The sequence below is a fragment of the Lampris incognitus genome, chromosome 8 (genome assembly GCF_029633865.1).
Source record: "Lampris incognitus isolate fLamInc1 chromosome 8, fLamInc1.hap2, whole genome shotgun sequence".
NCBI classification, from domain to species: domain Eukaryota; kingdom Metazoa; phylum Chordata; class Actinopteri; order Lampriformes; family Lampridae; genus Lampris; species Lampris incognitus.
In genome coordinates, this window is record NC_079218.1 from 938,669 (window position 1) to 952,830 (window position 14,162).

At 46.0% G+C, this 14,162-nt stretch overlaps 1 protein-coding gene across 1 annotated transcript in view; it reads right to left on the bottom strand.

Annotated features, from left to right (window-relative positions):
• Window positions 1-3,618: 3,618 nt before the first annotated feature.
• The window catches only part of alcama (activated leukocyte cell adhesion molecule a), a 161,221-nt gene continuing 150,677 nt past the window's right edge, over window positions 3,619-14,162 (bottom strand). Inside the window, exons 10-16 of the mRNA XM_056284914.1 lie at window positions 12,634-12,757; window positions 12,052-12,173; window positions 9,572-9,701; window positions 8,207-8,233; window positions 7,662-7,776; window positions 4,990-5,105; window positions 3,619-3,993 (exon numbers count right to left, since the gene is read on the bottom strand). Coding sequence (XP_056140889.1) covers window positions 5,021-5,105; window positions 7,662-7,776; window positions 8,207-8,233; window positions 9,572-9,701; window positions 12,052-12,173; window positions 12,634-12,757 — 603 coding nt within the window. The 3' untranslated portion in view covers window positions 3,619-3,993; window positions 4,990-5,020. The remainder of the gene's footprint in view (window positions 3,994-4,989; window positions 5,106-7,661; window positions 7,777-8,206; window positions 8,234-9,571; window positions 9,702-12,051; window positions 12,174-12,633; window positions 12,758-14,162) is intronic.

Below are 14,162 nucleotides of genomic sequence, written 5' to 3' on the forward strand. Positions count from 1 at the left end.
ACACACGCACACATAGATTACTGCACACTGGCTCTTCACCTGCACTAAATAACACATGCACACATAGATTACTGCACACTGGCTCTTCACCTGCACTAAATAACACATGCACACACATAGATTACTGCACACTGGCTCTTCACCTGCACTAAATAACACATGCACAGACATAGATTACTGCACACTGGCTCTTCACCTGCACTAAATAACACATGCACACATAGATTACTGCACACTGGCTCTTCACCTGCACTAAATAACACATGCACACACATAGATTACTGCACACTGGCTCTTCACCTGCACTAAATAACACATGCACAGACATAGATTACTGCACACTGGCTCTTCACCTGCACTAAATAACACATGCACACACATAGATTACTGCACACTGGCTCTTCACCTGCACCAAATAACACATACACACATAGATTACTGCACACTGGCTCTTCACCTGCACTAAATAACACACGCACACACATAGATTACTGCACACTGGCTCTTCACCTGCACCAAATAACACACGCACACACATAGATTACTGCACACTGGCTCTTCACCTGCACTAAATAACACACGCACACACATAGATTACTGCACACTGGCTCTTCACCTGCACCAAATAACACACGCACACATAGATTACTGCACACTGGCTCTTCACCTGCACTAAATAACACATGCACACACATAGATTACTGCACACTGGCTCTTCACCTGCACCAAATAACACACGCACACATAGATTACTGCACACTGGCTCTTCACCTGCACCAAATAACACATACACACATAGATTACTGCACACTGGTTGCATTTTCTTGTTTTTTGCATGTTCCGCATGTATAAGATGTGGGATTGTTTTCGGCGACATGGTATTTGCCAATGCTAATATCAGTGCCCTGGGTATGAACACATGCACACACACACACACATACACAAATAAGGTGCAGGCAGTGGTTTTCTCAGTGAGCCGACTGTACTCATCTGGGAATGTGCCGGACAAAAAGTTCCGAGGTACTGGTTTTCTGCAGACGTGGTGTGGGACTGTTCTCACACCATACAGCGCTGCTCTAAATGTTACACGCCACACATGATGTTGTGAAGAAGAGGAGTTTATGCAGCAGTGAGCTAACTTGAAGCATCTATGCTTCAAATCATTTGTCCCGTGTCTCAGCTGACATCATGGCACTCAAACCGGTGTGTACAGTTGTACTTATGGACTGAAGAGACAGGTTTATATCAGGGTTTTTGTTTGGATTTTTCCCCCCTTTTTCTCCCCAATTGTACTTGGCCAATTACCCCACTCTCCCGAGCCGTCCCGGGTGCTGATCCGGGGAGGGCTGCAGACTACCCCATACCTCCTCCCATACATGTGGAGTCACCTGCCGCTTCTTTTCACCTGACAGTGAGGAGTTTCACCAGGGGGAAGTAGCGTGTGGGAGGATCACGCTATTCCCCAGTTTCCCCTCTACCCCGAACTGGTGTGTCGCGACTGACCAGAGGAGGCGCTAGTGCAGTGACCAGGACACATACTCACATCCGGCCTCCAACCCAGACACAGCCCGTAGACAGTGTCTGTAGGGACGCCCGACCACACCGGAGGTAACGCGGGGATTCAAACTGGTGAGCGGATCGGCAGTTAAAATCCCCACGTTGGTAGGCAACGGAATAGACTGTCACGCCACCCGGATGCCCACAGACAGGTTTAACCTATCAACTGAATAAAGCACCTTTTTTTTTTCCAAAATGTACACTTTATTGTCAACAACAGTACAAAAACACAAGTATATTTACAATAACATTATGGCCTTCTCATTTCACCCTCTTTGGTTTCACTGCTGACCTGATTATATGAAAAGGAACAAAAGGCATGAGAACACAATGAAGTGGTGCATAAAGACGTTAACATCCTGAGCCTTGTTGTCACCGTCCCACAGTAGACGCTCCCCAAATGTCTCGTTCCAGTAACACAGAAACCCACGATGGCAAGAGGCAAGAGAACATGTGAGCTGAAGCTGCTTACTGGGGATGTGAAAGGGGCCTTCCTGTTCTGCCTCGATTATTCAGCAAACCTACAGGCCGACATGATGGATTCTTTCAACAAGTCAGTTGTCAGACCAAAATATGAGGCTCAACAAAACGTGTCGATGTCGCTGGAAATTCTCATATTCTTTGCTCAATTCGCCCAATTTTCCAATTCAACTTCAATCTCCGATTGGGAAAGAAATTTTCCAATTTCACCCAATGACTGCTGGGATAGGCTGCAGCATCCCCGCGACCCTGAGAGCAGCAGAAGCGGTTGGGATAACGGATGGTCTTTGCTGAATTTGTATCACATAGATACATAAGTTCATACTCTTGCAAAATACAAACTTAATTACAAATATTTCCCCAAACTTTTTTAACTCCTGTCAATTCTTTTGTTTCGTTTTTGTTTTTTTCTTGGGGGGGGGCGGGTAATGAAGAGTTAGCCTAGGTGGGCCGATATCTTAATGCGTCCCAGCCGTTGTTTTCAACTTGCTTAATCCTTCAGACCATTTAGCGAAAAGAAAAACGTGAATACAGCAAAAAGCACACACCGACACTGTTCTGGTCCTGCCGTGCAGTACCTTCCCGACACCGGACGAGGCCTCCACACAGGCTTGTCAACCAAAAGCCACGCTGTAGCACAGCCGTAAGGTTTCACATAGCACATAAATAAAATCCGAAGGTAACGCAGACATCCAGACCTGGCATGGTGGGAGTGAACCAAGACGATGCCGTCTACCCCGTAAATCTGTCTAAACCGACACCTCTGCTCATCTGCAGGAAATCCCACCAACAAATGTGAGGGCCAGACCGGCATAGTAGTTGTAGTCATAAACTAAATCACAGAAGCACAAATCCCAAATAGTGTCCTATACGATGTGTGTATGCATGAAGACGTGGGGGGGGGGGTGGCAGCACGGGCGTTTTGCCACGTATCTGCACATCCGTCGTAACCTTTGTGCCTTTTTCTTTGCACGTCACCCAAACTTAAATAAGGCTCAAAGAAAATCTTCTCAATAATCCGTGACGAGAGAGAGAGGAGGGGGGGGGGATAGCAGAATGTCAATGCAATATAGTGGTCAGTCTGGAGTGGGACAAACTATTGTCGTCTACACAAATAAACAGCTGGGTAGCTGAACTGTCATTTTACATGTGTTGGCTTCAAATCTACATCACTCCAAATGTAATTTCAGACATTTTTGAGAATCCCGTTTGCAGACTGCTAACTGCTCAGTCACATCTTAGTGTATGCGTAGCAGTCACATCTTAGTGTATGCATAGCAGTCTGTTGAGGCAAAGCCAATGCTGTATTTCACAGGCTTAAATTCTGCTCCTGATGAATTAAACTGTCATGGAGTACGTTTTCACATCTTCAGTCAATCAACATGCCTAAAAAAGAAAACTAGGCAGATTCAACAGCTTCAATAGTCTTTTGCTACAGCCTGGCAATGTGAGTTGGGGGTGAGGGGGGGGGTCTTGGCAAAGTGAACAGCAGTGAAGTGTCTTTTTTTTTTCCTGTTGCATGACAAGAGCTATTCCACACACAACGCACAAAACCAGCATGCTCAGCCAGGTCACACGCATAATTATCATTTCTTACACAGGTCTTGAAAATGGGTACAGGAAATTTACATTCTTTAACGGAATTCAAGAACAGGAACAAAAAAAACAAAACAAAACAAGGAGAGCTTAAAACTCTCCGTACAGCCTCACAGATCACTTGAATAAAACAAAACAAAACAATACGTAAAGCAAAGAGCATTCACCAGGAACACAAAAAGGAAGTGACAGTAAAACAAGGCAGCCTCAACACGGCTGCAGCATGGAGAGTGGGTGCAGCGGGCTGTGGGTTTGAAGTGTTGGAACTTTTACTCAGACTGTTTGCTGCTCTTGTGCAGCCTGATGGAGGGAGTCCGCAGCCAGCGGGGAGTCTTGATTTTCAGCCTCTTTTGACTGCTTCTTCCTCAGAAAGAAAGAGAAATATCCCATGTTGAAAAGAACAATTAGCCATGCTTTAGCCTTAAAGCTACACTATGCAAGTTTGGCCCAGTAGGCGTTGTTGGCTGCAAGCGCTGCGTTTCAATGCGGTGGCACGCAGTAACGAAGGCTTGGCACTGCAACATTTATGTTGGTCTACCGCCATGTTTTAAAGGTACACTGAGTAGGGTTTCTGCCCCAGAATGAGCATACATTTATCATTACATCATTGCTCATGGGCCCATTGGTCGCTTGTGTCAGTGTCTGTGCCTGAACAGACCCTGCCTTCTGCGTGTATTTCTTTTTCTCTGAATGTTCGGGACGTTTCTGGGTGTCAACCTTTTCGGCAGCGGGTGCATCAGTCAATGCCTGCAACAAACCACTGCCCGTGAGGGCGGGATTCTTTGAAGCTGCAGCGTTCAGTAAATGTCCAGATGGCGTAGCATAGTATAACAAGCGGCACGGTGCTACTCAGTATACCTTTAACCTATTCAACCTACTGAAGACGCATCAGCGCTTGTCCTTCCTTAGCTTGTGAGACCCTTTTTGTTTGCTACTGACAATAGAAATCACAATTTCGCAGTCTTCTCCCATATCATATTAAGTACATGGCTACGTAATATGGGAGAAGACTGAAAAAAGGCTGCTCACACCAGACCTCTTGAGGCCCTAACAGCAAAGCTACTTGCTGTATTAAACCAACAGTGGGGGCACTTTTTTCTGTACAAACTCAAGAATTCTTAATTAATTTTTAAAAATTGCACAGTGTAACTTTAACACCAGTGACATTTTGTACCAAGCCAAACCTATCAAAAGCTGCGCCTCTACCTTAAATTTTCCCAATACGACAACATCTTAACATGTCACAAAAAGCACTGCGTGACCATCATACACCAAACACCAGTCTCACTAAAACTCAGCGGCTCTTCATTTTGACCCGTTCTACTTTCATGTGTGCATCTCTATTTCTAGCCCTACCTTTTTTGTCCCCGAGTACAACTGGATGTCCTTAAACATTGTGGTTGTTCTCCTCTAGCTTTTTGCTCTCCTCAGACGTCCCCATCTCCTTTTCATTGGTTTTCCAGCTTCCTTGTCTACAACAGAGATATGGTTGTGAAAAGATGACGGATTTTCTGAAAGAAATGACCCTGTGACCCTAACCAGGGCAGAAAAAGTCCCTTCCTTTCTTTTGTCAAGGGATAAAAACTTATCTCCAAAAAACACTTAGCTTCCCACTCTCCTCTTGCAGAGGTGCGCTCAGAAATAAATGTCTCAGTTATTTTGTTACTCTCTCGAGTCTGCATTTAACTCACCATCATCTAACCACACCACAATAAAATGGACAAAATCACAGGACAACGTTCTAGATTTCTGCCTTACATTTCACCTCTTTACATATTTTCCTATCTTTCCTTTTTTGTTTCACTGTTGAGAGCAAGTCGGCATTTAATTCCACCGGCTCTACTGTGCTTACATTTTGCACGTAATCAAATAAAATTAAAACTTGAACTGTGAATGTCTGTGTGCACATGTTTGTGTAATAATAACAATAATAATAATAAACTTTGCACAGCACTTTTCTAAACAGGGCTACAAAGTGCTTCACAGAACAGAATAAAACAGTTAAAAGTGACACAAAAAAAACTAAGAGAATGAAATTAAATAAAAAGCACTAACAAATAACGCCATAAAATAAGAGCAAAAGGGAAGAGAGCAATTTGCTAATTGAAACAATTATAAGAGCAAAACTAAAAACAGTATGAACAGATATCAAACATTTGTAAAAGCTTTCATAAAAAGGAAAGACCAGATTTAAAAGAAGGTAGCGACTTGGTTTGTCTTAGTTCAACAGGAAGAGAGTTCCATAGTGTGGGGCTCTAACAGCAAAAGCCCCATCACCCTTTGTGACAAACCATGACCTGGGAATAACCAGCAGGGCTCCATCTGCAGATCTTAATGGTCGAGAAAGCATATATCAGGTCAATAAATTGGAAATGTATGTAGGAGCAAGACCATTTAAGGCCTTAAAATTGAGCAGTACAATTTTAAAATCAATTCGAAATATAGCAGGGAGCCAGTGTAGGGAGGCAAGTACAGGAGTGATCTGGTCATGCCTCTTTGTCCCAGTAATGAGCCGAGCAGTGGCGTTTTTTACCAACTGCAGACGATGGAGGGAACCTTCGCTGATACCCAAGTAAAGTGTGTTGCAATAATCAAGCCGAAATAGACTACTTTCAGCTGCTCCCATTATGGGTCGCCAAAGCGGATCATCCGTTTCCATCTCTTCCGGTCCTCTGCATCTTCCTCTGTCACACCAGCCACTTGCATGTCCTCCCTCACCACATCCATAAACCTCCTGTTTGGCCTTCTTCTTCTCCTCTTCCCTGGCAGCTCCATATTCAGCATCCTTCTCCCAATATACCCAGCATCTCTCCTCCAAACCATCTCAATCTGTCTCCAAACTGTCCAACCTGAGCGGTCCCTCTAATATACTCGTTCCTAATCCTGTCCTTCTTCATCACTCCCAATGAAAATCTTATCATCTTCAACTCTGCCACCTCCTGTCTTTTCATCAGTGCCACCTTCTCCAAACCATATAACATAGCTGGTCTCGCAACCATCTTGTAAACCTTCCCTTTAACTCTTACTGGTACCCTTCTGTTGCAAATCACTCCTGACACTTCTCCTTCTTGTAGATCAGCAATGGATAAAAATTACCTATTGTTTTAGAGATTACTTTGAGCTGGACAAAGCATGACTGAACAACATGTTTGATTTGATCAGCGAGGTCAGCATCGAATGTTACCCCAAGATCAAGATTAGTACCAAAAGGGCTGATGGAATTTGGGGGACTGAACAGAATGACCTCAGACTCGTCATAATTAAATTTAAGAAAATTTTCAGACATCCAGGATTTAATGTCCGAGAGGCAAGTTGTGAGATCTGCTAGACCGCTGGGATCTGTGGGGTTTAGTGGCATGTATAACTGAGTGTCGTCAGCATAAAAATGGTAAAACACATCATGAGTTTGAATAACCTGGCAAAGAGGCAGCATGTCTACAGAAAATAGAAAGAAGGCAGGAATAGAGCCCTGAGGGACACCACAACTCAACTGAGCCATCAAGGGAATAGAGTTACCCAGAACAACAGAGAAAGTTCCGTTGGAGAGGTAAGAGCGTAATAAACTAAGAGCCGAACCCTTGATACCAACCAAAGTCTCTAAGCGATGTAAGTGGATACCGTGATCAACCATGTCAAAGGCAGCACTTAAGTCTAAAAGAACTAAAATTGAGCAGTCACCTGTGTCTGCAGTCAGAAATAGGTCATTAGTAACCTTAACTAGCACTGTCTCGGTACTATGAAGTGCTCTAAAATCAGACTGGAAGCTGTTAAAAACGCTACTAGAGTTCATAATTGTATGAGTAAGAGTAATTGTAAGGGTAATTTCATCTCATATCAAATGAGATGAAATTACTCTCTCCAGAACATTAGATAAAAAAGACAATTTGGAGATCGGTCTGTAGTTATTTAAGGACAGGGGATCCAAATTGGGTTTCTTTAGCAATGGGTGAACAATGGCATGCTTAAAAAAGTCTGGAAGAGAACCAGAGGCCACAGAATTATTAAGAATTTGCAGAAAAACAGGGTACCTGGAATTCTTCATGTACAGCCAATAGATGAGTCCCACCACAGCTGCAGCTATGAGGAGCCCCACCACAATGCCCACTATGAGCTTCGCCTGATCCTCAGCACCTTCTTGTGACCCTGAGAAACGGAAAACACAAGTCATCATGAAACACACACAAACGCTTCTTATTCTAGCACTTCAAACACACATACAGAGCCACAGAAAACAAAAGCCTGCCTCTGAAAGATCTTTCGTGTAATGACCTGGCCTTGGGAAAATAAAGGATATGAATGATTGAGCTGGTGCATGATCAAATGTCAATGTGATGGTGGCATATGAGTTTAATGGGATACATGATTTATTGAGTTGATGTAGCCAGAGAATCTAAGTACATGACATAACCTCTACATCTCAACATATGTCACTATTAAACTATACCAAACTATACCATATGGATTTCACCTACCTAAGTACTTAATTTAATGTTGTTTGGGGAATACGGTCAACTGTGGCCCTCATAGATAAGTAAGAAAGAAATGTAACTTTTCAAAGAAAACAAAATCTTACCTCCATTCTCTGAATCCTCTTTAATTACTGAAACCAAACATAATCAAATTAGAAATAAGGAAAACTAAAAGTCAAACAATATAAACACATACTACAATGTGCTTTTGTCCAGAGACAAAAAGCCAAAACCAAACGAAATAATTCTCAGCTGTTCCAAGCCAGGAGAGGCCAACCTGCTGCAGTCTCCCAAAATTAAATCACAACAAGCCTCACACGAAGCAAGTTGAACCGCAGAGACACCAAAGCAACGGCAAAATCTAAAAGCAAAAATTTGCTAGCAAGGCTCACACAGTAGGAGAAAAGGCGAGACAGGTATAGTGCTCTGCCAAACGAGAAACCCAGCCAAACCAAAGAGATAGTAAGGGCGGATGAGAAAAAAAGGACCCAAGGATTATCAGTGACAGAGCGAGGGAATGAGGAGAAACTGAAGTGGCAGGGCATGTATGCATGAAATGAAAAGACACTGCCTTAGAAGTCTGCATTAGCTCGAGACAATATTGACCTTTCAGCACTCTTTCCTTTTATACATAGCATCCGTTAAAGGCATAGTATAGTGTTTGTATTTAGTGCACTGCTGGCATGTAAAGTGGTTTTAACAGTATTTCCGTTGAGTCGAACAAATCCCGGGGGGGGGGGGGGTCAACATAAATGATCATAGTGAGTTTAAAAGAAGGAAAAATGCCAAATTAACACTTTTAACCATTCAGCAGTTGTGGTACTTCCCTACAGAAATAGTAGGGCTCTGTTTCCCAGGACAGTGTGAGTCTGGGCATCATCTACAAGTGAACTGTGATGAATCCTGCGAGCAGCAGCCGGTAATGCAAATCAAAATGTCACATTTGTAATTAGCAGCATTCACTGGGGGCCTGAAGTAGTGAAGCGTAGCAGAAAGATGTGTGAAACACCGAAGAATAAGTGCTTGCTTTAAGCTGCTTTGGGAACACTGCAGTGGCCAAATATTGTACTTAATGCTACTGGGAGGATAGCCTATAAAACTCAGAGGCAATCCTGCAACCACTCCAGTGAACATGTAAATTGAGTCTAAAGCTTGTCATTGTTTGTGTGGCAGAGATATTTTAGGAGGCACCATTGCCATTATGGATAAAATAACGATGGTGAAGACTTAATCTTTGCCCTCTTGCAAGCCTGATCCAGAACATGAAGCACACCTAAAATGATCCTTAGCTCCAAAAAGGCTTTATGTTGATGTCTGGGGTATTTTGATTACAGCCTGTTTAATATACCTCTTGCAGTGAGGTATAAAGTGGCTGGTATAAAGCAGTCTCCTGGGTAGGTTGCTTGTGGGCTAACTCTAGCTACAAGACATGAAGCTACTTCAGTACCGCAAATAACCTGTTGACTTACAGGAGGAGATGTTGATGGTCTTCACATCCTCTCCCAGCTTGTTGCTAACGCTGCAGGTGACAGTAAGGTTTGCCACAGCCATCACAGTGATCTTGTGGATGGCCTTGCCATTGACGTAGGAACTGTCCTCCTTCAGACACAGTTGAAAGGAAAAAAATGTTAATAATAAACAGATTTTTAGAAATAATGCACATGCATTATTTCCAAATGTAGTACGCTCTTAAAGGGAAACAATCGTGATTTTCGACATCATCGTTATAGACAGTAAACGATGTAGGAATAACAGTCCACAGGCAGCCATATGATGACCAGTCTTCTGTATCTCTGAACACTGCCAAGTTTTTTCCCTCCTTCTTCTCCCCAATAGTATCCAGCTAACTACCCCCCTCTTCCAAGCCATCCCGGTCACTGCTCCCGCTCCTCTGCTGATCCGGGGAGGGCTGCAGACTACCACATGCCTCCTCCCATACATGTGGAGTCACCAGACGCTTCTTTTCACCTGACAGTGAGGAGTTTCACCAGGGGGACGTAGCGCGTTGGAGGATCACGCTATTCCCCCCCAGTTCTCCCTCCCCCCCTGAACAAGTGCCCCGAACAACCAGAGGAGGCGCTAGCGCAGTGACCAGGACACATCCCCACATCTGGCTTCCCACCCGCAGACACGGCCAATTGTGTCTGTAGGGACCCCTGACCAAGCCGGAGGTAACATGGAGATTCAATCCGGCGATCCCCATGTTGCTAGGCAACGAAATAGACTGCCATGCTACCTGGACGCCCGAACACTGCCAAATTTATGCAGAAAAGTGAACGTGCAATCCGTGAATGTGAAAACTATAACCCTTAGTTCCTGGTTTGCCACTACCTTTGGTGAGCTTCAGTGAACTAGGCTTCACTGAATGAGAAACTGAACAACAACACGACATACAGCTGTTGTCCTGGGGGTCACTGAATGCCATATAAAGATGCTTATTCACAGACTGTCTGCCGGTGACATGACTGGCAGACACTTCTCCGTCCAGTTTCGGGAGTATTTCAGAGATACACAGAAGACCGCTCCTTTAATGGCTGCTAATGGAGCGTTATCCCGAGAACATGAAATACACAGAGAAAAAACAGTGCTTCTCTGCAACCTGCACACAGACCACTAAGTTTTCCAGTCTGCCATATGCTTGGTAAGTTACTTGACAGGCAGCGAATATCGTGGCGCTAGACGGATAATGGGGGGGGGGGGGGTATCACAAATGTCGGCATCAGACGGGGAAGCTGAACTCGGCTGATGTGCAGTGACAGCAGACAGTAAAAGGCCAAACTGCAAACTCACTCTGTCGGATTAAAACACAATGTCCGCTGTGCCCATATCCAACAACCTACTTATGTGTTGGTATGGAAGACGGCCACACCTGAGCGGCACAACACAACACAACACAACACAACACAACACAACACAACAAAACGCCTCCCTTCATGTGGTAGCTACACCCACAGCGAGGCAGCAGTGGGACTTGAGCGTATTCTGCTGCACTGAGGCCCAGCGCCCCGCTGACCCTGTGACACGTTTGGCTTGGGGAACGGAAAAAATGGAGAATTGTAAACAAAAATACCGGTGTTCTTCCTTTCAGATTATTCCCTGGATTGCCGTAACATTTCAGATGATGGACAGGGTATCCTCTCGTCTGATGGGTCAACTAGAATTTGAGCAAATGCCCCTTTAAGGACCCTCGCCTTCCAGTGGCTCCCCTTATTCGCCTTGCGTTCTACAGCCTCATGACAGCCCTGTCACATGGTGATCGCTGATCATGTGAGCATGTGCACACCTACAAGAACTCGACACGGACGGCCAACCAGCTAATTTGGCTTCATGTGACGCCGTAATGTGGTGTGTCAGATCCCAGTTTAAATCAGCCGCCTGTGACCCGAAGCACCGCCTGGGCCTCACCCGTACAAGGTCTCGTGTTTGGCCCTGGACGTTTCTGATTTCCTTTGATAATGTGACTCTCAAATGAGTCCTGGTACGTTACACTACGCTGTCCCCGTGGCACCACCCCCCCCACCCCACCCCCCCCCCACCCACATGGCTCGGACACGTTTTAAGAAGGACGCTATTGAGTAGAATCTGCTGAAGTGTCCATGAGTACGTTTGCTTAGCTGTCATACATGGCACACATGGGAGTGTGATGTGCCGTCAGGTCCACCGGGCTGCATGTCGAGGAACGTGAAAGAACTTTGCTGTGTGCCGGCTGACTGCTGGGTCGGGCTCCAGCAGCACCCCCGCGAGCCACCCCGGCCCCACCCAGGAGAACCGCTTTGGATACTGGATGATGGACGGATGATGTGGAACAGGTTATCGATATCGGTATATATCACGACATTTGCATATATATATATATATACGTATATAGAGAGAGAGAGAGACACACACACACACACACACACACAGACACACACACAGACCCCCCCCCCCCCCCCCGCAGGGCACTTACACTGGTAGCATTGACACTCCACTGGACGCTGGGCTCGGGCACCGCCTGGGCCTCGCAGGTCAGGACCTTGTGTCTGTTGTCATCTGTGCGCTGCTTGCTCAGTCTGGTGATCATGGGCTTGCCTGATAAAACCACAGTCACATCAGCACCTTACACCACCCGCCCAGTCTGCACCAACACAACCTACACCACCCGCCCAGTCTGCACCAACACAACCTACACCACCCGCCCAGTCTGCACCAACACAACCCCATACGTATCACTGGGTGCAGCACACGGACACAGCACAAGTTCTTTTCTCCACCTGTTCTTTCCTGGAGATCAAGCCATCTGACTGCAGGCTGTAGCTCCTCCCCCACGCCACCTAATACAGGTTTACTACCAAGAGATGGTGCTGCACAGGTGTGTGGACAACATCAACCTGAAGACAAGCTCTATCTTCCAATGACTTCACCCAGAGAGGAGGATTACCGTCACTCTGCTATGATCTGAAGGCTACTAGACACACACAGACACACACAGACACACACAGACACACACAGACACACACAGACACACACAGACACACACACGCTCTCTCACCTTCTACGACCAGGTCAAAGGAGCGGCGACGCGTGAGGCTGGCCATGGTAATGCCACAAACGTACATGCCTGCATCTGCATATGTCAGCTTGACAAACTTGGGTGGAGGCACCGCCTTACCGTCCTACAAATGAGATTTAGTCAACACATTTCCCCCCGATCAAACAACAACAACAACAACAACAAACATTCCTGCAGCTCACTAAGTGTCTCCTTTATGTCTACATGTAGACGACAAGGTAGAAAAAAAATCTTCACCCGGGTATTGGGGGGGGGGGGTTTCCTGCTTTTTCCCCCCTATTGTACCCGGCCAATTACCCCACTCTCCCCAGCTGTCCCGGTCTCTGCTCCACCCCCCTCTGCTGATCCGGGCAGGGCTGCAGACTACCACATGCCTCCTCCCATACATGTGGAGTCACCAGCCACTTCTTCTCACCTGACAGTGAGGAGTTTCACCAGGGGGACGTAGCGCGTGGGAGGATCACGCTATTCCCCCCAGTCCCCCCCCCCCTGAACAGGCGCCCCAACCGACCAGAGGAGGCGCTGGTGCAGCGACCAGGACACATACCCACATCCGGCTTCCCACCCACAGACACAGCCAAGTGTGTCCGTGGGGACTCCCGACCAAGCCGGAGGCAACACGGGGATTTGAAATGACGAGCTGTGTTGGTCGGCGACGGAACGGACCGCCATGTTACCTGGACACCCCTCACCCTGCTGCTTGGGCTGAGTTCAGAAGGAGCTAAAGCTATCTGCTAACATCTGGGCTCTTTCATACTGTGTGGGATTCCATGCTATTACAACCACCCAATATTTAAGGATGTCAAAGTGTACTGGTTCTGGATGTCATAGTGTACTGGTTCTGGATGTCATAGTGTACTGGTGCTGGATGTCATAGTGTACTGGTTCTGGAATGTCACAGTGTACTGGTGCTGGATGTCATAGTGTCCTGGTTCTGGAATGTCACAGTGTACTGGTTCTGGATGTCATAGTGTACTGGTTCTGGAATGTCACAGTGTACTGGTTCTGGATGTCACAGTGTACTAGTGCTGGAATGTCACAGTGTACTGGTGCTGGAATGTCACAGTGTACTGGTTCTGGATGTCATAGTGTACTGGTGCTGGATGTCATAGTGTACTGGTTCTGGATGTCACAGTGTACTGGTTCTGGAATGTCACAGTGTACTGGTTCTGGATGTCACAGTGTACTGTTTCTGGATGTCACAGTGTACTGGTGCTGGATGTCATAGTGTACTGGTGCTGGATGTCACAGTGTACTGGTGCTGGAATGTCACAGTGTACTGGTGCTGGAATGTCACAGTGTACTGGTTCTGGATGTCACAGTGTACTTTTTCTGGATGTCACAGTGTACTGGTTCTGGATGTCACAGTGTACTGGTGCTGGAATGTCACAGTGTACTGGTTCTGGATGTCACAGTGTACTGGTTCTGGATGTCACAGTGTACTGGTGCTGGATGTCACAGTGTACTGGTGCTGGAATGTCACAGTGTACTGGTGCTGGAATGTCACA